Here is a 25,123-nt window from a genome sequence, read left to right as displayed (position 1 = left end):
TCTTTTCTTTTTTTTTTTTTAAAGAGATAAATTTGTTAAGTGTTTTTGGATTTTGGAGGTGGGTTATCATCCCAAGCTGAACCCTTGCCTCCTTTCTGTTGTGAAACTTACAGGTAAGAGAAAGTAAATGTTCCCAGATTAGACAAATGCAGGCATCCTCCTCCTTCCTCCTGGCCTTGCCGGAGCGGTTCAGAGACTGCCTGGGAGTTCTTCATCGGCAGTGGCAGGAGGAGGGGCTGCCTCCACCCCGAGCCTCCTCTGCCGCGCTGTCTGTCACGTGTGCTTCTCTGAAGGACACGTGCCTGAACATCTTTAGTCCCTCTCAAGCTATCTTTATAACCCAGTGCCTCACTGTCCATATGGACACCACACAGTCTTGGAAGGAGCTGGTGGAGCTAAAAGTGTTCTGGAGAATGATTAGAAAACATCACTCTGGCTTCAGTGACCTTTCCTTTCCAACTCCTTACTCAAGCCAGCAACGTGATATTGGTCAAGAGCTTAAATTAGGGAGACAAACGGGTGTTATTATTATTATTTAAAAATGTACAGATGTCTGTAGCATTTTAAAATGTTTTTCCATGTATTCATGAATCTCAGTTTTTTTGCTCTGTTTCTGCTTTTCTATGTCTCTACTCGGAGCTGTCCAAACTTGGGGACTTCTCCACATGGCCTACTGCCACTTGAAATTCGACATCACACATTTCCCCTCAGATACAATCTTTTTTCTATTTCAGTTTCTGGTTCAATTAGTGGTCTCTCAACTAACCAGGATTAAAGTGTGCCAGCCTACTTCCCGCCGTTCTCCTGTATGCTCTCTCTGCATCCAGTCATAAGTGATATAACCTCTGTCTTTCTCATATTTCTAACATGTGTACCTTGTTTTCCTTTTATAGTTAACATCTTAATATGACTCAGATTCAGCTCTAGTTGTCTGCATCATGCTAATAGCCTTGACCTCATGTCTCCATCTTCACTTTCTCCCTACTTGAAATCAAATAAGGTAGGACATTTTGCAAGGCTTCATCAAGTGAACCAGGCAGTTCAAAACATAAAATCACTATTTTTTATTCCAAGAAATGTGCACCAGAGACACCCATGGCCCTTATTGCATCCTTACCTCCATTAGTTCGCAAATTTTACTCCAGCCCTGTCCCATCCCTCACCCTCACCGCTTTATCCCCGCTGTCCAGTGGTGGGTGAACCTGATGGGAGGACTTGGTGGATGGATGTCTGTGTCACACATTACTTAGTCCTTAAAAAACAAAACTAAAACTCTAGTTGTTTTTTATTTTTAACCTGAGACAGAATGTCTCCACATTAAAGCGGTTGTACTAAAACATAAATATTAAAATGTCAGATTTCCGTAACACACTACACACCCCTACTTGTGTCATGTTCCCATAGCACAGCTACAACAAGCGACTTCTCGAGAAGGCTCAGTGCTAAGATACGCACAGACTCTTCTGCAAGACGACTTGGATGGTCCAGCAGACTTCAAGACCATCATCCCGGCACTTGCTGCCACCACTTCTTCACCCTTACCTTCAGCTCCAGATGAACAGTCTTGACACCCGTGTCCTACAGGTGGCCCAGCGTCCCCATCTTTGGTCCTACTGCTCCTTCTCTCTGAGACACTCTCTTCTACTCCCTCCATTGCCCCATCTCCTCATCCACAGTGACCAGATTCTCATGACACCTCAAGATTTATTCCAAGTACTACCTCTTTCTGGAATTCTTTCCTCATTATTCCAACTTCTGTTCCATCCATCAGTCTTTCTCTCTTTTAAACCTCATAACACCTCGTGGACATTATCTTTCCTTGTTTTACATTACTTATTCTCTTTACCAGGATATAAATTCCTTCAAAGTAAGGACTCTGCTTCACTTATATTCCCCTTACGGTTCTCAGGCTTGAGTAGTTTTCAGTAAACACTTTCTAGAATTAATCAATGCTCACAGTTCTATTTTTTGTCTTTGTGGTTTGTTTTTTTTTTTAAATATTTCTAAGTGTGTATGCAAAGGTGTGTGTGTGTGTGTGTCTGTGTCTGTGGTATGTGGTCATTTCAGAATATTTGAAAAACATAAAATATACAAAGAATAAAGTGAAAGTCATCTATTATTCTATTATACAGAGTTAACCAGGCCAATATTTGATGTATATTTCCAAATCTTTTATTTTTGGTAAAATAAGTTGCTTTTATAGTTGGTAAAAATAAGTTAAAAGTTTTTCCTGATTTGTTTACCTAATATTATATTTAGATTATTTTCTGCCATTAAGAATTATTTGAAAATGCCACTTTAATGGCTCTTTAGTATTATACACTGTAAATACATTATTCATTTATTCACTCTTTTGTTGACATAAATTTAAATTGATTCCAGTATTTTCCTCATTACAAAATATGTACAGAACATTCTTGTACATAAAATTTCGCCTCAATTAATGACAAAGTTCCTTATAATTGATTTCTAGAATTGGCATAAAGGGGACATAAAGTATTTATTTTGAGGTGTCTTTCAGGAATGTTTCACCAGTTTGTATTCCTTCAGCAGAATGTGACAGGCCCTTGCAGCATTGAGTTTCACCTTTAAAAACAATCTTGGCTCTTTTCACCTGCCTGATGAAAGCAGGAGTGTCCTGAAATATCCATTTAAGGACTCTGCCTAATACTTGTTATAATTTGCTCTTCTCAGTTCCTCTAGCTGTGGTTCTGCCGTTTCACTCCCTGTTGGCGATTTTGAATATGAGAATGTCAGCCCTTCTGGATGTGTGTTACTGAGGTAGTTTAAAAGTCAAGTGGGAGACCTAATTCATTATTGACGTACTGGCTGGGGTAAAAGCAGGGCTGTCTTGCTATAGCTAACACAGAGAGGACTCAAGACACAGGTCATAGAAAATTACTATATATTCTGTTTTAATTAGAAATGGCACAATTATTTGTTCCTTTTGCTTTGCATTTAGTTTTAATAAAGGAACCTGAGTTAGGAACGTGATAATGTAGTGTTTTTATAAGGTGGTAGTTTTCACTTTGCCTTCTCTCCTGCTGTTACACTTGATTGAAATTGGTGCTTCGTGGATTGTGAAGAGGTGTGAGACTGGCTTTGTTTCCTGTTCTCCAGGCTGTCTCACCCGTGGGTACCAGGCGCACACCAGCAGCGCCTAACTTAAATAAGCCTTGTGTCTTTGTATTAAGGCTCTGTGGCTGTGATTTGTTTTAATCCGTTTGCAACCTCCTCTGACAGAGAAGTAGCTGGGGAGAATACCAATTTATTTTGCTCATGAAAGAGAGATCTTCTTGCTCATTCAGTTATGGGATGACTGAACATGTTACAAATTAATTTTCAGAGTTGATTTTACTTTAAGAAATATTTTTAGCTAGGTAGCACTCTTTCGAGGAGGAATATTTTATATAATATCCCATTTTAAGTTGTCTATATTTATACTCAAGATTCAGACATTCCCTTCTGTATGGAAAGTTGATGTCACTGTGTCACCTGTGTTATTTGAGAGTTTTACCTAGGTATTGGGGTTTATCCTTACTAATACACTAACATCCTGTTCCAGGGTCCCTCACAGTATGGGAAGGGTTGTATTTGAAGCTAAGTTAACCAGCACCAAGTGCTCAACGATAGGCATAGGAAAGCATTAATAAAATAATGATTTGTCTGGAATTAGAGTTTACCTGGGATTTTGAGAACTATTAGTCAGTTCCAGCCCACAAGTTTCAGAGACCCTGATCATACAGCCATAATGGACTCCTGTAGATTTCTCTCCATAGTAATCCCTCTGGTCTGCTTAGCAATTCTGTCTATGTGGCTGGGAGGGAAGGGCAAGGATGCTTTTTGCTGATGGAGGCACATTGATCTAATAGGTAAGTGGATTTATCCCTGAAACCTAGAAGCTGAGAGTGTTATGGATTACTTCAATACCTGTGTTTGAAACCTAGCAGAAATAGGGAAAAAAAATGGAATAACATTTGTGTTTTTTTCCTGTGGAATCAATATATAGCCATTATTTACAAGAGATAATTTACTGGTGAGAGATGAAAGGAGGTTGTTCTCTGTAGACTGACGCAAGCCAACACTACTGTTACTTAAGATTTTTAAAACAAAATTAAAAATTAAGAAATGGTGGTCTAAATGAAGATAACAATGATAAAAACATCACAAAATTCTCATTTTCCTGTGAGCTGATGATAATCATACGCCGTCTTGGATGAGGAGAGTCTCGCTCCTTCCCTTTCGCTGGTCTTGTACTCCATGAGCTGGAGCAGCCCTTGGCCACCGCTGTGTTCTGAGGGTCCCACAGAAGATCCCACCTAGTCCTTCTGAGTAGAAGATGAAAGACTCTCTCAGCTCAACTAGTCACCAAAGCAATGCAGTCAGATCCCTCTGCCTTCAAAACACTGGCGTGAGACCTGTTCTCCCACAGCACGTGTCCTTGCACAGTTTAAAGGACATGATGATTTAACGCCTTAGAATCCTATGGCGTTGAGAAGATATAGCCCTCCAGTAAGTCCTTCTGAGCTTTCTTTTCTGTTCCCCAGAAAGGGGAATATCAGGCCACATCATTGCATTTGCGCATCATTTCTAATTAACTTAAAAAACTTCCAGAGGGCACCCTCAGACAAGACTGAAAAAGAACAAAGCTAGCATATCTCTGTAATGGGAACTGAACTTTATAAAAGGAGAGTGACAAGGCAGAAGAGAGATTTCTTAGGAGTCATAGTGTCATAAAGTCTTCTTTAGCCAAATGTCGATGCATATAGGATGAGGGAAAGTGACTATTTTTTAAATAGAAATGTCAGAAATGATATGCACTTGCCTTTGGGTAGAGCACATTCTGTTGGTCACCCTTAAGAGAAATACATGCTGACACACTTGTATTCATGATAGATGGTTTAGACAATAGCTGACATTTTGCCAGAGGTGTTAAAACAAACAGATGCTGTGAAGTATGTAAATGCAAATCTAAAAAATTTTCAAATGTAAACATTTAACATAAAAAGTTATCTATATTTTAATGCATGTTTGTACTTAAGATTTTAACCTTTAGGACAAAATCATTTCAAAACGTATTCATATCTCAAAAAATTTTAATTCTAAAAAGAATTTTACCTACAATGCCACATATTAATGGGAAATTAATGTATCCTATTCATCACTCTTTTAAATGATCCATCATGGTTAATCCATGTTGCTTAAAACACTTATTGAAATTAAGACATTGTTTTCTGAGGAATCATAAGAATTTAACTCTGTAATTTACATGTGTTTTGTTTCAGAAACTGCTTATCAAATAAAAAGCTGTGCTAAGTGCATATTTTGAAATACCATGTGATGTACCTTTGAAGGCTGACTTGTTTCCTGTAACAGGAATTGACTAGTCGTTTTTTCAACCATTCAATTATTTTTTTTTCTCTTTAATGACAAACTCCTAAGTGTAAATAAACTGGTTGTAGAAAATGTTAATCATTATTGTTTCCCTATAAATCAGAGTAATTACTTTTTTGGTGAAATTTTGTTTCTACATAATTCTTTGCATCTAACCAAGTTCCTTTATTGTATGCGTACCTGAATAGCATGACTTTAATGGGTAGTTAGAGGTTAAGAGGATAGAAGTGAAGCATCCTCCAGCATGTGTACAATTCTGTACCAGGGTCAAGAGCCTTTGTTTTCAATATGTTATTTGCATTCATCTACATATGGCTTATTACCAGTTGAGACCAGCACAGAAATACATTCTAATTAGCTGGTAATTGAATACTTCCTGTCTGTCTTCTATTTGGCAGAAGACACTAGTTAGAATGTTTTGGTAAAAAATTTTTTTTCCCTCAAGAAAGCAATTGAGTAACCTTCCTGGATCTGTCTGCCCACTATTGATGACGCTAAATATATGGAATCATAACTGCAGTTCCATTCTTTTTGGTTCCAGACACTTTTTGCACTGTCTTAACTATGATTTGGTGCCGGCCATGTCTTCTGTATCTAAAGGTGTATCCAGGAAATCCCATGGCATCGTGTGTAAGTTGTGTGTCTACATGTGCATATTCTTTTATTTTCAGAATAGAAGAAGCATGACATTCAGATTATTCTCAAAGTGTAAAAATCACTGAGCTAAGATTTTTGGCTTAATAACCTGGTAGCTGGTGCCCATTCAGTTTTGTCGTAGAGATCAAATGCTCACTGGGAGTCTATTTTTAAAGCATATTAAGTAGTTCTGCTTTGGGTAGTGCTGTAGGTTAAAAATTCCTAAAGCTCTGCCTGCTGTGAAACACCAAGGTGTTGGATAAATCACAATGAAAATATTTCTGGATGCTTTACTGAACCCTGGGGGACATAAGACAAGTGCCCCTCAGAGTCAAGCACACAGAGTGTAGTGGAAAACAACAGGAGAATATGTGAAGCTTGTGTGGTTCTGGAGGTAAGTGTTCACTGCAGGAACCTAAAGTTTTAAAGCATAATGATTGCCTGGGGTGCAGGATGGGCAGGAGCAGAGATGAGGCTTGCACACACTGAGGGCAAGTGGGGGACTGGATGTGAGAACCTGCATTCCTCCAGGTGCTATCTACTTAGGGAAGGCTTGTGCTAGGAAAATCCCTGCTGGCCAGAAAAGCTTTAAAGAAACCTCTCTGCCTCTCCCATATCCAGGTAGAAAAATAATAATAGCAATAATAATATTAGTATTAATAATCATGATGACAATAGTCTTCCCTGATAATCTGAGGTCATAATTGTCTCATAAATTCTGAGATTTGAATATACACTGCAGAGTCAGAGAAACCCCCAGATAAGAAATTAAATTAAAGCCAAACCTGGTTGATAGCACCTGGTAGGAAGTGATACAGATCTTGTCTGGAGAAAGGCATCCTCAAACTAGCTTTTTCAGGATTCCCAGTGATTAATATTAGCCAAATGTGAGCTCACAGTAAACAAGATAGAATGAGCAAGATCAGCAGAGACAGCAAATTTAGGCACTTAAGGGCTCAGAAGTAAAATACCTCTGTGTAAAACGGTTATGTTGTCAGTGTTATTAATGATGGAATTAAAATAAGCAAAAACCAAGCAACTAGCAAATGTAAGCGTCATGAGAATCTATTTTATGCCCACTAAATTGGCAGAAACTAGAAAAATTGACAATACCAAGTGTGCTATGCAGAACAGCCAGAGCTTTCCTGCATTACTGAGGGAAGGAAGAGTATAAATTGGTACAATTTCTCTTACCAATTTTGTAAAGTTGAGCTACACACACACTGTGACTCAACATTAACGCTTTTGGATGGATACCGTGTACAGACACTCGAACGTGCGCAAGAGACGTATCTAAGAATGAGGTCTGCAGAGCAGCTGTGCTGATGATAGCAAGATGAACACAAAATTTGGAAAACAACGTGCACGGACAGAAGGAAATAAATTAACTGTGGTGTATCATGCCATCATATACTGCACAACAGTGACAACTTGTTTAAACCTCAAACACAACCTCTAAAACATTTTGTGACCACACTTACTGTGATAACATTTTTATTAAGTTTAAGTATTTAAAAAACTCAACAGTATTTTTTAAGAGGGATATGTATACATATGTATATGGCAGAAATATAAAATTTAAAAATAAATAAGTAAAATATAAAATAATATAATATTTATGTATTTATAATGTTTATAAAATAAAACATAAAATAAAAGCAAGGGAAATGCTTATATTTGAATTATAGTATGAAATTTTCAAATATAAGAGAAGTGAAAGAATGTATAAATAGTGAACCTTAAGGTTATAAATCATATTCTATTTCTTAAGTTGAGTAGGGGGCATTTCTTAGTATTCTCTTTATTGTATATACATTGTTTGTCTTCTTTTTATGTATGCAAATGTCATGATTTTAAAGCATACTATTTCTGCATTTCTATCTGATTCACTTCTATTTTGTAATAATCTCTTAATGAATGAAAACTACAAATTTATAAAAAAAGTAAGACTGACAAAAGAACACAGATTTTACCAACTTATTTATTATTTGAAGTATTGTGGGTTTTGTGTGTGTGTGTGTGTGTGTGTGTGTGTTATTCTCAGAGATAGAAATTACTTTGCAAAAAGAATTCTGTTGACTCTGAAAATCAGTATATAAAATCCCCAATTAGTTTCTAACGCTCATGTGTCCCCTAAAAAACAAAATAGTTTAATGGGGTTATACTGTACATGTTTTTAAATCTTTTGAATCTTGTTCAAGAGAAAATTTAAATTCAGAAAATGCATCTATAGTTATTTCAGTTTTTAAACTTTTCTTTTGTTCCTGTTCATGCTCTAAGTAGAATCCAGAAGTATGTCAATTATTATGATGCCATTCAAGAGACACTTCTAGTGGTACAGATTTTTAAGGAAGACTTTTGTCAGGTCAGTGTGGAATTTTGAACTGGTAGTGAGAACTCAGCCCATTTATATGGAATCCATTGCACTGTCAAATGTTGCAATTTATTTGGTTTAAGGATTTCCTTCATATTTTGGGGTGGACTTGAGATGCACCTTTTTATTCAGAGACAGGAAGAACACGCCTCTCTACATCATTTCAGATGCAAACCATACTCAGGTGAGTTCTTGCTGAAGAAGAGGATGGCTTTGCAATAGCTGCATTTTCCTCCTGTGGGGTGAGCTCAGAGGGTCTGGCTTTCATTTAACCTGCAAATTTCTTACATGGTAATTCCAGGTTTCTTTTTTGCTTAAGCACATTTCCTTTTTTAAATAATTGGAATAAGGAAAGGACAGTGTTTATGGTAAAGTTGATAATAAGATAAAGAGAATAAAGTGAGTTTTGATATGTGACAGTTCTCACATTACAGATGACTACAGTGAAATTTAATAAACCACTTTCAATACACTTTAATATACACTTATCTAACATAGATTCATTATTTGACAAATTTCTAATATCTTTTAGTTATGTTTCTTGGCCTGAAATGACTGTTAGCAGTTTGCAGGCTTAAAATGTGGCACTCCTAAACATGCTGAAACTCTTATCAACAATCTATTCTTGACAAAGATGTGCTTTATTACATATTGTTTCAGTTTCTGTATGAAAGTTACAATGTTTAAGGCAGTAAGATTCCTTTTCTCTTTTTCTCCTTAGGTGTACAGATAATCTCATTTAAGTGTGTGGAATAACATGTTTGTATACCATATGACCTTCCCTAAACCTTCTCAATGTTTTAAAGCACGTTTTGATTTTTTTTTGCCTCCGTGTTACTCCAGGATAGCTTCCCAGCACGATTTGGAGGAATTCATTTTGTCAACCAACCATGGTATATCCATGCCTTGTATACCGTGATCCGGCCTTTCCTAAAGGAGAAGACTCGGAAAAGGGTATTTGTTTGTTTTTGTTTCTGTTTTAAATCTCCTTTCTCCTCCCCCATTCAATAAATTATGATGTATACTGTGTATGTAACACTAGCTATGGTAAAATGTGCTACTATATTGAATGTAACCATTCAAGATAAAAGAGATCTTATAAAATTTAAAGATGTTGTGATTAATTCTGAGCAGTGTTATCTGTGGAAGAAAAACAGAAAAGCTATGTCTCTTGCTTTCCCACAAATGGGGAGAACATTTTAACACATTCATTATATATTAAAGCCTCTGTTTAAAGTAAAAAAAAACCAAAAAAACAAAAAACCCACGTTACTGTATTGTTATTGGTACACTTAATTTCAAGTAACGTTAAAAGAGAAGTTATAACTTTATATGTTGATAAATGGGTGTTAATTATCTCACAGTATGTGTTACATTGAGTATAGTGAATTTTGTGGTATTTAATATAATTTTGTGGTGACTGTCATGATCAGTCACATTTCAGAAAGAATGCTGATGTGTAGGAAATTTAATGTTTCTTTAAATTACAAGTTATTTGAATTCTAAGATTCAGTTTTATCTAAATAATGAGGACATTAAAAATATGTACCAAATTAATCATTTTTTCTGAGAATAAGATAATTTATATAAGTCATTTAAAACAGTTCATGGCACATGGTAAATACTGAACACATTTATCACTTTTAATAAAAAAAGATTTAAAAATGCACTTTAATGTACATCATTCCATTTTATCCTCCAAACACATCTGAAAAGTAAGCTTTGTAAGCATCAACTCCTGTTTCAAAGCTGAGGAAAGTAAGTCTTGGGATGGATAAATAACTTGCTTACTCATTTTCACAGCTGTAAAGTTGTAGAGTTAACATTTGAATCCAAATAGCTCCACATTTAGAGATATTTTTACCACTGTGCTGTGGCCAATTTCCAAATGATTAGTTCCACAGTAAAATATAGTTACTTCTAAATCCACACGGAAGATAATTTTCCATGTGTCTCAGTGAAGGAGAAGGCACTTCTGGTATTTCAGGGCCATAAAATCCCTATTGTGAGTGTGAAAGTGAAATCATTGTCAAGTATGTGTTTGTGTCAAACATTTGTGAAGTTTTCTGTTTGTGAATTTTGTTAAAAACGTTTCAGTGGTTGAGGAAGAAGAATTCTGTAAATAATTATAACTTATATTAGGAATTGTCTACCACCAAGAATCAAATTAATGTACATTTTATAATTCAGAAAAATGTATGGACGTACCTGAGCAATAACACTTTTAAGCATTGTCTTATGAAGGGATGATCAGGAGAGCCAAAACACCTGCTGGGGCTTTTAGTACAAATTACCCTAGTGAATGCTTGGTGGTGTTCACTCTCCGCCACATGCTGTTCTAAGTACTTTCAGTACGTTAACTCATTTCCTCCTCATAATAAGGCTTTAGGGTAGGCATTGCTGTTTTTCTCCGTTTTAGATGGGAACACGAGGCACGGAAGGTGAAGCCGTTTGCTGCAAGTCACAGCTAGGAAGTAGTGCGGCGGGATGCCGAGATTTACCGGAAAGACTGCTCCAGGCAGAGGGACTAGCAAAGGTGACTGGGCTTAGGTAGAAACAGGCCTGGGATGTGTGACAACCAGCAAGGAGGCCAGAAATCTGGGGCCCAATGAGCTACTGGGGAGAGTAGTAGTACTAGATTGGGGGAAACATGGGGTGTCAGCTCTTAGGAGGCCATGTACACTGTTGTAAAAATCTGGGCTTTCAGTCAGACTGAAGTGAGAAGCACTTGAAAGACTTCGAGGGTAGGGGTGATATTGTGACATGACTTAAACACGACTCTGCTCTGTTGAAAAAGACCAAAGAGAATCAAGTCTAGAATACAAAGAAAACCCCTGATCTGGGGGTTGTTTGATTGAACTGGATGATTTTGACAATGCCTGCAAGAATTCATTGCGAGCACTATTCCAGATAGAAGTGAGGCATCTGAATCTTACCATTTTAATTAAAACAATATGATGTGGCAATTTGCATATGAGAAAATAAAGATGAAAACACTTAACATCTACTTACATAATCAATGCACAGTGCAAAGCTATTGTATTTCCTTACTGGTGTCCCAGGTGATTCAGTGTTACATTACTCAAATGCCTTATAATACAGATGCTATAAATCTATGTTCTAAAACTGGTAAAAGAAAACCTAAGGAGTAGTTGTGTATCTTCTTTCACAATAAATATTTAGTTTTTCATTTTCTTAAATTAAATTAAATCAGCTTTGACTCTCCAACATGCTGGGCTGGTGGGAAAGTCAACTGTAGGTGTTATTGAGGTCTATTCCTCTCAAAATTTCACAATTATCTGAAATTTTTCATGCAGAGCCTAACTGCCTATCACAGCCACTTTTCACATGCTCATTGTCTAGACTAGTATTAATTTCTTGAATTGAGGTTTCTTGCTTCCAAGCATCTTTACTGAAGCTAGAACCCCATGGCTAGGCTTTAATCCACTACCCCGGGGCACTCTTCAGCTGGTCCGTGGATGTGGTCCTGTTACTCCCCAAGAGCTGATAGGAAACAGGTTTCCCTGCTTGTTGGCACAAATTTCTACTTCTTCCTTAGCATGAAGGACTCTCTCTTCTACTCCTTGCTAATTCTTAAAAATATTTCACCATCTTCCTACTATAATTATGGGGCACCTACCATAATCTTTTTAATGGCACAGTTTAGGAAAATAAAATTAAAAAATTGAAGTATTAGCGAGGATAATTAGAACTGTAAGGTAATCTGAGGCAAAGGGGCCCAAAAGGACCAGATTTCTTGTGTGAAATGGAGGGAGGAAAATATATAAGGGAAAGAATATAATAAAACTTCAATAAATGAGGTTACTACACAGAACTAGAGAAAACAAAAATCTAAGTGCAAAAATTTAATAGTTGGTTAATTGTAATGCATTCTTATTGCCTGGTCCAGAGGTTCAATCTCATTTAAGAGTTCTAAAAAGGAATCTTCATGTAATATAGGCTTTTCAACAAATCTTAGATTTAGAGAAATGATGGTATTATCTTTTATACATCCTCAAGCACTATATGCAAAATGTAACTAAGTAAATTATATAATATTTTAGAGAGTGAGAGCTACTGTAAAGAAACATGATGTAGGAAAAGTGGACAGGGCTTTCCAGGTTGAGCAAGGTTGCAGTGTTTAACAGGCTCACCAGGGGTTGCCTTCCTGAAAGGGGACTTTTAAGCAAAGGCTTGCAGAATGTGGGAGAATAAGCCATGGGAAGATCTGGAGACAGAATTCTCCAGGCAGAAGATACATCCACCGCAAGTGTCCTGAGACAAATGTGCGCATGGCATGTTTCAGCAGGGAGTAAGCAGTAGGAGATTTTTTTCAAAGAAGGAGTTCACAGAAGATCTTAGAGGATTTACTCTAAGAGAAAAGGGCAGCTAATGGGGCATTGTAGGCAGACTAACACAATCTGCCTGATGCTTGACATGGTCATTCTGGCTGCTGTGTTGAGAACAGAGTGTTGGTGGCAATAGTGGAAGTCAGGAGAGCAGTTAAGAGGCTAGTGCAGTAATACAGCTTGAAGGATGATGGTTACTGAGTTAAGGTTGTAGCGGTAGAGTTGGTCAGATGTTTGAATTCAGAAGAGATTTTGAAGGTATTACCAAAAGAATTTACTGACAGCTTAGATTATGAGAGAGGTAAAAGATGAGGCAAAGGTTTTGGCCTGAGAAACTAAATGTATATTTTTATCACTAACTTACATTGAAAATAGGGAGGAGTTGATTTTGGGGAGAAAATTATGAATTCAACTTTGGATACATTAAGTTAGAGGTGTCCATTGACCATTTAAGGGCAAATGTGACCTAGAGAATGGGAGTACCAATGCGGAGCTCCAAAGAGAGGGCTGGATTCAAGGTATGCATTTTCAGTGTATGGACAATATTTAAAGTCACTAGACTGAATGACATCACTAGGGAGTGAGTATAGTTAGAGAAGAGAATAGATCCAAGAACTGAAGCCTGGAGCTCTCTGATGTTCAGATGTTGGGGAGATGAGGAGTAACCAGCAAAAGAGACTGAAAAAAGCATCTACCAAAGATAGGAAACCAAGAGAGCCTGGGAGAAAATGTTTCACTGAAGAGAGTCATCTACTACATCCAGTGCTGCTGAGGGCTTAAGAAAAATGAGGACTGAGAATTGGACACTGAATTTAGCAGTGAGAAGGATCTTGACAAGAGCTATTTTCATGCAGTGGTGGGAGGCAACGCTCATTTGGATTGGATTCAGGAAAAATGGGACACAAGTACTTGGACAATGGATACAGATAACTCCTTTGACGAGTTTTGTGATAAAGGGAAAGAGAAAAATAGGATAATAACGAGGTGGAAGTAGGGTCAAGAGAGGTTTTAAGCATCTGTATAGGAGTGGGAGGGAAGGGTAGAGTCGGGAGGTTTATTCTCCGATGGAAAAGCTCCAGAAGAGAGAGGAAATTTGATGAGACAAGAGAGACAAGAGAGAATTGCTTGGAAAATATAACTGAGTGGAAGAGAGGATGAATTCTAGCGAGCAGGTGGAGAGGTTGGCCTTTGTAGAGTTTATTCTTCCATTGTGCTAACAGCAAAGGCAAAGCATATGGACACAGATGCTAGTGGGTGGGTTTCATCTGGTTGCCCTATTTTTTCAGGGAAAGAGGAAACAAGGCCAAAGCTGAAAGTGATGTTGAGGGAGGAGGTGACAGAGCACTAGTGAAAAGAGAGGAAGCAGTGTGAATTGCATTTACTTTTCTAAGGATTTTTTACCATATTTCTTGCATGACTAGAGAGAGAAGTTTTCTTACATGAAGTAACACTTCTGATAAAATAAAGATTGTATTTATGCAGTAATGAAATAAAGTAAGGATTTCAGGTGCTAGCATTTAATTTTTCCAGGAAAATTCTAGGGTGTGTGTGTGTGTGTGTGGTGTGTGTGTGGTGTGTGTGTGTAAGTGTTTCTGGGTTGCTGTGTTCTCCAGACAGGAGTGGCCAGGTGTAAAGTTTGCAATTAACTTGATGTAACTCGGGGCAGACAGTATCTTCCACCTCTGTAGACCCTACATTCTGTGTTCCAGGCAGCCACTTGCTGTGATTAATTTGGCTGGTGACCTGCTCTCGTGTCCTTTTTATCTTCCACAATTTGTGGAAATTACTTGTTGACTGGTGACTCCCATCCCTCTCATTTTATCTAGTACAGGCTAGTCTTTCTTTGTTTTCCTGTATGTTTACTTCATCAGACTTTAAACATATGGAAAGCAAGATGAATATCATAGTCTGTTCATCTTGACTCTGAAGTATGAGATTATTTCTATGCCATTTATAAACTGTAATGTTTAATTAAATACATAAATTTATGTGAGATGACAACAGTGCTTTATCAGAGAGGACCGATCTGCAGTTTTGAGATTCAAATGAAAGAAGAGGAAAGAGGTAGCAATTTATGGAGGAACAAGTCTTGAGTATGTAGCTGAAACAATTCTCCAGTTTAACAAAAAGCTCTATGTAGACAGTAATAACAATAATTAACATACACATGCAGCTTTACAGTTCCAACTCATTATTCCATTTCCTATTTGAATGATAAGCATGGAAATCTCTAGCAGAGAAGATGCTGGCAACATTACAGAAAATGAGTCCTTTGGGATGTGAACCTTCTCTCAACCTTTCATTATGATGATGGTAATCTACTTTTATTTACATCACATGCTTTGCCTTATAAAGCAGTAATTTAGCGGTTACAGTATTCTTATTTTTATTGATGATAAAGAGAAAGCCATCCTGGTGACAGCTTTTGGGTTTAATGACCTGAATGGGCTCTGCAGTTGATGAGTCCCTGAAGAGAAGGGTCTGTTTCAACAGCATTCATTATGCACAGCATCAGCTTTGCACAACTAACACCACGATAATGTACAGATAAACATGCATCTTAGCTTTTCATGTTCCCAGCAATGAAGCAGGAAACCGAATTTCTGGTTCCAGCTCTTTAACCCAGTAACTATCTGACCTTCTAGAAACTTTTTAAAATCCCTGAGCCACAGGAGGTTTATATGAAATAGGATTACAGTACCAGCCCTTCTAATTTCACAGAGTGGATTAGGGGCTTCAATATTTTCAGAGACATAGAAAACTCTATTTTCACTCTTCCTATCCTCGGTGCCCCCACAACCTGCCACCATCCTTGGGATTTGGGTGATATTTATTCTCCTCTGTGTGTTTTCCCTCACCCTCTTCTTGTATTTGTAGATATTTTTGCACGGTAACAACCTGAATAGTCTACACCAACTAATTCATCCTGAGATTCTGCCCTCTGAGTTTGGAGGAATGCTTCCCCCTTATGATATGGGCACCTGGGCGAGAACACTGCTGGACCACGAGTATGACGATGACAGTGAGTACAACGTGGACTCCTACAGCATGCCTGTGAAGGAAGTAGAGAAGGAACTCTCCCCCAAGTCCATGAAGAGGTGTGTTGGAGGTAACTGGGAAGTGGGCGGGGCCAGGGTGTGGACACGGCAGATACAACTCCAGATTTTATGTTTTTCTGAAGTAGATATTTGGTAGGATTTTAAAGGCATTCATGCTCCTGTGATTGGATGTCTAGGAGTTTTAAGTCGAAGATAAAGCCACTCAAGGCAACCTCAAGTCAATGCACTTCACATTCACCGACAGTCTAGCTGAGACCTTGGAAGTCACCAAGTCCAGTGGTTTTTCAAACTTTAAGGCTGGTAGAGTGCTTCAGGGCAAGCAGGTGGGGTGGGGACAGTGCCCATCTCCTCCTCTGTGGTGAGAATGTCTCTTTTTTTTTTTTTTTTAAATAATGCTCTACCATTTATGTTTGGTATATACATATTTTACAATTTATTTAATTAATTAATTTGGTTTTGAGGAGGAGGTAATTAGGCTTTATTTTGTTTATTTATTTAGTTTTTAATGGAGGCACTGGGAATTGAACCTAGAACCTCCTGCCTGCTAGGCATGCGCTCTACCACTGAGCTACACTCTCCCCTCCAATGACTCTTCTTCTGTGTAGGCAATTTATTAGGCTTCTGTTTAAGATTTCATTTGAAGGAAGGACTCCACAGCAAACACACACACACACACACACGCATACACATACATCAAACACCAACATTCAAAGCTTTTTTTCTTTTTTCAGTATCTTTGCCAAGTTTCTGTTTAAGAGTTTCTCTAGTCATTCTTGGGGAAAAACATTCTATTTCTCTATAGCTTTAATCTTTACAGAATTCATTGTTGAGTCAGAATCTGATTCCTTGCTTTGACTCTCATGGTAATTGTATGCCTGTTTTCTTTCAATCCATGTGTATATATTGAACACATGCTCTGTAATGGGAGCTTTCCTAGGCGTTTTGGATCCAATGTGAATAAGACTATGGCTGTGTATGTCCAGCGATAGTCTAATGGTGATGGAGGGCAGGGGACTTGCCACACACACACAAATTCATAACTACCTCTGAGTTTGCATTCTGTAGCAAACCAGAAGACATCTAATTCTCATGCTACCCCAGGCCATACCAGCCTAGGATTCATTTGGATAATGGTAACAAATATTATTTCTTTTCTCATTTCCTATGTCAGAAATATAGGAGACAGACAGCTCCTGCAAGTCTCTCTTCACCTAGCTCAGGGAGGACCCAGGGGCATCTCACATGTCATCCCAAACACTGTCTTGCATCCTTCTCTATAAAAGCCTTATGGTCCTTTGGTCACCGCTCTGACTCATAATGGTGCCCCTGTGCTCTGAGACTGACCTCGTTTTTGCTGCTGCTGCTGTTGCTAGTGTTGGTGTCTGTGTAACGCCCTTCTCTCCCCAGACTGCTCTGCAACTCCTTGGAGAGAACAGAAAGGCCAGTGACATATCCAGCTTTAATTTCTCCACCAATCAACAAGCTTATGTTTAAATCAAGTTCAGGCTTCTCAACTCCCTTCTCTTAAAAGAGGGCTTCCTAATTTGAGTTCTGTGCCCTCCTAACCCAAGGAGTTCATTAATGGGCTCTCAAAGGGGTCTGTCAAGTGCTAAAAGCTGTATTCAAAACTGTGTGTGTCCATGCAGGAATGTACATAGATAGAGTCCATTTTTCTGGAGAGAAGGCATATAGTTATCAAATTCTCAAAGTTTTCTAAGACAAAAATGGTTAAAGGCCATTGTCTAAGAATAGGTTCCTTCTGATAAAAATAATAATCCTAATAATGATAGTTATTATAATCCCCCATTTATTATATGCTTCCCACAAGTTAGGAAACCTGTTTTTGGGTAACATTTATTTTTTTAATCCTCACAGCAATCCTGTTAAACAGATATTTGTATCCACAGAGTCACATAGTCTATATGTAATGGAACAGAGTTCCAATCCAGGAGGTACAGTCCTTCATGTTGTTGAAATAAACCTTGTCTGCTCCTCTCTGACGGCATGACTCAGAGGGCCCTGGCTCTATCAATGAGCTGTGGAAGGATTTGGAGACAGCTTTCTTGGGTCTCCCCCAGTCTTTTCCTTTGCTAGATAACTGTGTGCATTTCCTTCAGCCCCTCCTTCAGTGACTTGTTAACCAGTGTTGTCCCCTCCTTTGAGCACATCTTTCCATGTTCTCTACAGCCTTAGCTGCAGCCCCGTCACCTCCACTCCCTCCAAAACTTCCTACCTTCTCTCTCTGCTTCTGCCCTTACCTTGCTCCCCTACCCTCTATTCATTATCCATGTGTCAATTGAAAAGATATTTTTAAAATATGATTCAGATCATTTTACTTTTTTGCTTTGAATTTTTAAATGACTGCTGAATATACAATGAATATAATCCTTTCCATAGCGTGGCTTACAATATGCTGCACAATCTGATCCTGCCCCTGGCTCTTCTCTAAGAATATTTACCTTCTCTCTCCTCCTCTACCTCTCAGACGCAGCATCCTTCTTTATTCTCCTTCGGCCTCTCCAGCTTGCTCTCATCTGTGGGTCCTTATACTTGTGACCTCTGGCTGGAATGCTCTTTTCCTACATCTTCCAATGGCTCATCCCAATCAAAGGTCCTCTTCTCAAGGGGGTCTTTTTGGTCTTAATCAGCTCTGTTTCCTCCTCATTCTAGTCAACTCCCTATCAATCACCTCCTCTATGTTCTTCATGGCTCATCATTAATCAGTGAAATGACTGACCTTATTTAATTGTATATCTCCCCCACCCTGCCATGTAAGCTTCATGGAGATTTTAGTGGCTTTGTCTGTCCTTTTCTTCTGAATCCTCAGTGCCTGGAGTAGAGCCCGGCACGCAGAGTACTCACTAGGTCCAGTTAAGTGAATGAAGGAGTTGTCTGTCAGTGTCCCCTTTTAAGTGCTGAGTACTGCAGAGGTGCCACCCGACTCCCGCTGCCTGCGTGGGGGTTCCCGAGCTCTGGCTCTGCAGGGTGACCTCTCTGGCTTCCTCTGGCTGCTGCTGTTGTCATGATGCTGTCGTTCAGGCAGCCAGAGCACAGTGCTGACTCACACTGAGCTCCTTAAGACACTGATCGCTTTGCTCGCAGACCCTTATCCTCATAATTCTCTATTTCTGTGCTTAGCTTTTCCCTCCAAGCACATTATTTTAATTGATTGACATCATCTTGTTAGATTTGGCTCAGGCAATCCACCTTTTGAAGTCATTTTTGGATCCTGACTTTCTTCTGCAGTTAATTAGGCCATTTTGTCCCCTGCAGACTTGGCTCACAGCACGATAACTTCCCCAGCCCTGAGTTGCTTGCTTCCGATGTGGGCCGATTAGAATTTCAGACTTCCTTTGTTTGATGTAGATTTTGTATCATATGAAGCTTATATTGGGTCTATTTGAAAACTCCTGAAGAATGAGATTAAGAAAGTTGTTTCACTTGATTCTCATCCTCTCTGTGGCAGGGAATGGCAGTTCCCCAACAAGAATGGGAGAAAATCGTTCTGAGGTTCCACCCTTCCTCCATTTCCTCTTCCAGTTTCCTGTCGTCCTTAGATTGAGAGGGGAAAAGTCATCCCTTCACCAAAGATTTGTAGTTAACTGTACTTTTGGGAGAATTTAACTACATGTATAGGAAGAGGACTTTGTTCCCTTGTGTAAACTTGTGGAGGGACAGCACAGGCATGTGAAAGAATACAGCACTTGCTAGCTGGTGGTTTTCTCAGACTGGTGGAGTGCCTTTTGCCTTACGTCTCTATTACCTAGGATAGTGCCTGGCACATAACAGTTGAAGTGAGCATCAATACTAAGGTTGTTTTGGCAATATAAGCTCCCATTTGATTAAAGAATATTCAAAATCTATTGTTACTACATGGTAAATCCTATCTAATGCTTTGTATATATTGACTCTTTGCTTCTCTAAACAACTAATAAGGTAATACTATACCCATCTTGATGAGGAGATTCAGATACAGAGAAGGTAAGAAACTTGTACATGTCACATAGCTACAAGGCAGCAATGCTTATATTATTAGCAGGCAGTAGTGTTCTGTAAGTCATTTCCTTAGCCTCTGCCATTTACTGCCTACCACAATCAGCACCGGGGGTTATGCATGCGTTATGGTACTTGGTCCTCAATACGTCTATATGATGTACGTGTTATGTTCCCCATATGACAGATAATGAAACAAAACCTTAGTTTAAATAGCCTCTCCTTGGTCACAGAGCTAGTAATAAACAGCAGAACAGGAATTGAAATCCATTTCTTTCCAAAATCTAGTCTCTTAAACACTAGGGTAGATGCATAATTGCATAATGAATGAATAAATGATACCTGAATAGTTAAATTTAAATCATAGGTTTTCATGGAAAAGTTACTCATTGCAAAGACAGTAGAATCTGGAGACTGCTGTGATGTGCTGTGAGTTAATGACAGATAACTTCTACTGCAGCTGAAACAGACCAGTTCATTAACAGTTATGATCCTACACAAATAACCGTGTTGTTTTGTCTAAGAGGGCACAAGGACAATCTGGACTGAAATACCGTACCCTTATGGCAATTAAGTTTCAAAAAAAAAAAACCCTCTTAATCGGAAATTGTTTCTGCCTGGCTTGCCTTATTGGAGACTTGGTCTGCATCTGGAGCCAGCTTTCATCATTCCACAATTCTGACATCTGTAGTGCGTGATAAAAGCAAACTAGGAACTTAATCCCAGGTTGAATAGTGCACTGTAATTTATAATATTTTATTAAAATTACCATATTCTCTAATAAGTTCTAAAAAACAGTCAAGGAACAAAGACTTTGAAGATTGTGTGTGACTTTGTTTATCTATTTTATATATAGTAGTTAGTATCTCATTGTAAATCCACTATACTTCAATTAAAAAATAATAATAAAAAGAAGAAAGTGGTTGAGCCAAGAGATGAGATAGTAAAACTCTTTGCAAAGGGGAGAAATAAAGATTATGTGTGCACATGCACGATGCGTGTTTATTTAATAGAACATTATTGCAAATGCTTAAAGTGTGTACTCTGTGCCGCCTGAAGAGCTTTGGTGTGTACCCAATGAATATTATTAGGATGTGTCTCAACGCTTATGTAATATTTAACTTTGTGAGAATTTTAAAATAAGCTTTTTGCTAAGAGTTTCTTTCTTCACAGGATAAATGGCTTTATCTTCATTACTCTGGTTTGAATGCTTAATAACCAACTTCTTTCAGTATGGAAACCATTGAGTAAAAGTTAAGACATTGAAATCTTGCTGTGTAACAGACTTTGTGATGCAAATTGTGTTCACAGCAAGGAGAGCTCCTGCCCATGGAACTTACAGTCTAGTGGGTACTAGTTGTCAAATTAATGCTTTAAAGCAGGACATTGAATGAACTGTATATTTTAGCGTGTATTCTTGGGAAACGAGTTATTTTAGTTGAGTCTAAGAAAAGCATTGTTATAGGTCTAATTATTAAAGTGTTTTATGCAGTTGTCAATCGTGTTAAAATATATTTTATTCATGTACTTTTTCTGAGATAAATTATCATTGCTTCTTCTTCTCTCTCTCCATCTCTCTCTCTCTCTGTCTCTCTCTGTCTCTTGCTCTCTCTCATGCACACACACACAACCCCATACACACCACATTTACCTGTAGTCAGTCTCCATTCTGATATAGGCACCTATTATTGAGGTAAAACAGGGAAATGACTCAGGAAATAAACCTCCCTATTTTAATGTTCCAACCTTCTTTTTCATTCCCTCTTTAGACAGGAATTTAAGTTCATTTCAATGAAGGACTCAGTTTATCAGTTAACCCTGTAATTATTTTTGCTTTGATAATGAGTTCTGTTGGTGTTCTTTTTCATCAGCATGTACGGCTGTATTTTAGTTTATAGTCTTTCTGCTTGAAAGTTAATGAAGTCTGCTAAGAGGCATATTGCCACAGCAATAGCCAAATAGCTGGGATGCAGCAGCAGGGGAAAAATTCATTACCGAAGAGAAATTTAAAAGGGCAGCTGCTTCTTTAATGCCATAGCCATTAAGATGGCAGCTTCCTGCCACATTGACTTCCCTCCTTCCCGGTTTCATGTTGTTTCCTAGTGATAAATTGAGATATAATTCCCACCTGCTATCAAATGCATGTGTAAGGGGTTTGCACATTATTTGCTTTACTAATGATAAAGGACATCTGCCTAAACAAGAGGGATTTGTGCTTTTTAAAAAAGTTTTAAAACATTTCATGGATTTTCAAGAGTAAGATTGATTTTATTTGGAAGTTCTAGTGGAAAAATTTAATAAAACTCACATTGAAATATTGAGTTTTCCCTAATGTGCTCATTAACTATAAACAATGATAGTTAAAAATGCACATTTCTGTCATTTTATAGAGCCCTTTAACACAGGGATCAAGGCTTCTATCATTTCCACTTCATTTCTCATAACAATAAGTTCACTATGCAGCTTCCCCATTTGGTGATGTTCTCTTGGAATACATCTGTCCTGAACTAGAAATTCTCAGTCTCAAAGAAAAGTCTCTTGCTCGATTGTAAAGAAGAGAACTTAAGCCTATTATTGTGTATTTAGAATCCTCTGCTGTGCATTATTCTGTTTAGAGGCCAGAGGGGATTGTTTCCTCTGATACAAAACATCCCCGTAAGTGTATCTCTCTCCAAATGTGCAGCATTCTCAGTTCACAAATCCCTTGATGTAGGAGAAGTTAATCCGCATCCATCAGAGAAATAATAAAGGAAAAAAGGCAGAGAAGAGAACGTGATGATTTGGCAGTAACTCACTGACACTGGCTTTATTGTTCCCAGATCCCAATCGGTAGTGGATCCTACAGTGCTAAAACGCATGGATAAAAACGAAGAAGAAAACATGCAACCTTTGCTCTCTCTGGACTGATAACTTCTCTACCCTCCCCATGGATTAGAAATGGAAGGTACTTGTTTTCAGGACCAGGGCCAGCACCGTGGAAGAATTACCAGCTGGACACTTATTTATTCATGTTTATGTAGCATAATACATAATACAAGGCATCAGGCTTTCCTATTTGCCTGAACCATGGGTGCCCTGGTCTGGATTTTTAAAAAGTCAATAATTTATTCTGTAAGTGCCAAGTTCTTTGTAAATACAATGTAATCTTTATGTCAAGTTTGTAAATTTTGGTAGTAACTTAATTTGGAAGATTGGCTCATGAGTCCATCCCAGTGATATGAACTATAACAAAAACAGAAGAGACACATAAATAATCAAAGCTAATTAAATGTAGCCCTGTTTCCTATGAAGCCATATTTCAGCTATCATAGTGATTGTTTCATTGTTTTTCTCTGAAACTCTGTCACATTCAAATGTACGTTTAATGGGCACAAGGGACTAGATGATTCTAGGAAACTATTATGATAAATGTATTTCCTGTCTAGTGATTTTCAGTTCACAGAAAATGTGTTCTAGTGACTATCACCGGCCTTGCATTTGGGAGGCAAGAAATGGCAGATGAGCTGGTAAATGCAACACTCAAACTCTTCTGTTGTTTAATTCCTGGAGTCTTGTGAAAAAATATGTTCCCCAAATTAAGATGTGAAATTCTGAAAGAGAGTGGATTGTTTTTAAACTGCTGTCTTCACAATGTGTCCTTTATTCTAGACCCCGCTATATCCCTGTCTGAGGTACTTTAAGAACCTTTCCCCCCAGAACTCTTTGACCAAGAGAACTCATCTGTAAATAGTGTTTGACAGCTAATTTTGAACATAAAATTTGCCAAGTACCAATAAGGGGCTAATTTCTAATTCCTAATTCTTGTGCACTGGTTGAAAAAAATATATATATTCACACACACATATATATTTTTACTGAGCTCTAATAAGTCCTTGATGTGACAGGCTTATAAAATAAATCATACATATTCAATTCGCTTAGAGATGTTATAGATTATTATATGAGATGCTAACTCTGGAAAACCACCTCCACTAAAGTTAATGAAAATGAAGTACAATGAAACAGACTTTCAGTGAACATTTTTAAGGAAACTCAGTTTCATTTGTAGCGCAATATTGAATCTGTGCCATTTTAGTGAAATATACTTTTTCTTTAAAAAATACCAAACAGTCTCAACCTAGCATGGGCAGTTTCAGGTGATGGAGAATGATATTGTTTTTCTCAAATTCAAGTTAATTATCCTAATGGTCCTGTAAGTACACATTTTCTTCTCAGAAAAGATTTTAAGAACATGTCGCATTCAGGAGACATAATGAAAGCATCTGAGGACATCTGAGATAGTATATTACAGTTTAAATCTAGATTTGGAATCCTTATGTTAAAGTTTTCATTTCATAAAAATTTCGCAATGTTAGTACATTTAAAAATTTTAACTTTAAATTTCAAATTCTAGTGTGAAAAAGCGAGTTTTTTTTAACCACCCTTTCAGAGTGGTAATTTTTGAGATTGAGGATTTACCATTGAAACATTCTTTTGAAAGAAAAATATCTCAAGGAACTTTTGGAAACCAAGAGAAATAAAGGCATGTAGCAGCCTTTATATACTTTTTTAGCCAAAAGCTTAAAAAATTCCAGTTACCAACCAAGAATCTTAAAATCAAGGTCAGTACGCCATTCTGCAGTATCACCAATGGAATGTCTAGTATTTGTAAAAATAAACAAATATACATAAATAATATGAATCAAAGATATCTTAAAAATGCTGGCCTCCAATTGAGTGCAGAAAAATAAGGACTGTCAGGTATTCTGCTCCACCCATAAATGTTATAGAGGTTGAAATGAACTGGAAGAAAAAGCCACAGCAACGCTTACCTTCTTAAGAACTCTAACCAATGGTGTTCTTATGTTTTTGCCTACCTGACCTACATTTTATAGCCTGGGGCTTTATATACTACATAAGCAAGTATTAAGCAACATGATGCATTGGAATAAAATAGAAACAAAGTACAGAAGGCCAGTCAACTTTTCATTTCCACGAGTTTCTTTTGATATGCACCATTCATTGCCAATTTTCAGAATTCTACCAACTTCAGATGTCAACCAGCATTGCCAGCTTTTTTCCCCTGTCATAGACTAGTGTCATATATAAAAATAACTCGGAAGGCATATTTTATGTGTATACCTAACTAATTATAAGTATCATTCACACTGTCTCCCTATCCAATGTTTGGAAACTGAATTGGCATTAGATGCTCAACTACTCTTCCTCAAATGAGCAATTGAGAGTTGGCTAGATTGTGTAAAATATTTTTAAATGAATGAGCAAATTACAACAATGATGTCTTTTGAAATTGCTGTATCTAGTTCAGTCTGCCTGTA

General features: G+C 37.8%; 1 protein-coding gene across 2 annotated transcripts in view; it reads left to right on the top strand.

Moving 5' to 3' along the window:
* Positions 1-23,401, top strand: part of CLVS2 (clavesin 2) — a 59,893-nt gene extending 36,492 nt beyond the window's left edge. For both annotated transcript variants that reach the window (XM_010979180.3, XM_010979179.3), the window contains exons 4-6: positions 9,248-9,358; positions 15,631-15,851; positions 22,625-23,401. In XM_010979180.3, coding sequence (XP_010977482.1) covers positions 9,248-9,358; positions 15,631-15,851; positions 22,625-22,712 — 420 coding nt within the window. In that variant the 3' untranslated portion in view covers positions 22,713-23,401. The remainder of the gene's footprint in view (positions 1-9,247; positions 9,359-15,630; positions 15,852-22,624) is intronic.
* The last annotated feature ends 1,722 nt before the right edge of the window (positions 23,402-25,123 follow it).

This window comes from Camelus dromedarius, chromosome 6 (genome assembly GCF_036321535.1).
Source record: "Camelus dromedarius isolate mCamDro1 chromosome 6, mCamDro1.pat, whole genome shotgun sequence".
Taxonomy (NCBI): domain Eukaryota; kingdom Metazoa; phylum Chordata; class Mammalia; order Artiodactyla; family Camelidae; genus Camelus; species Camelus dromedarius.
This window is presented reverse-complemented; position numbering and strand designations above follow the sequence as displayed.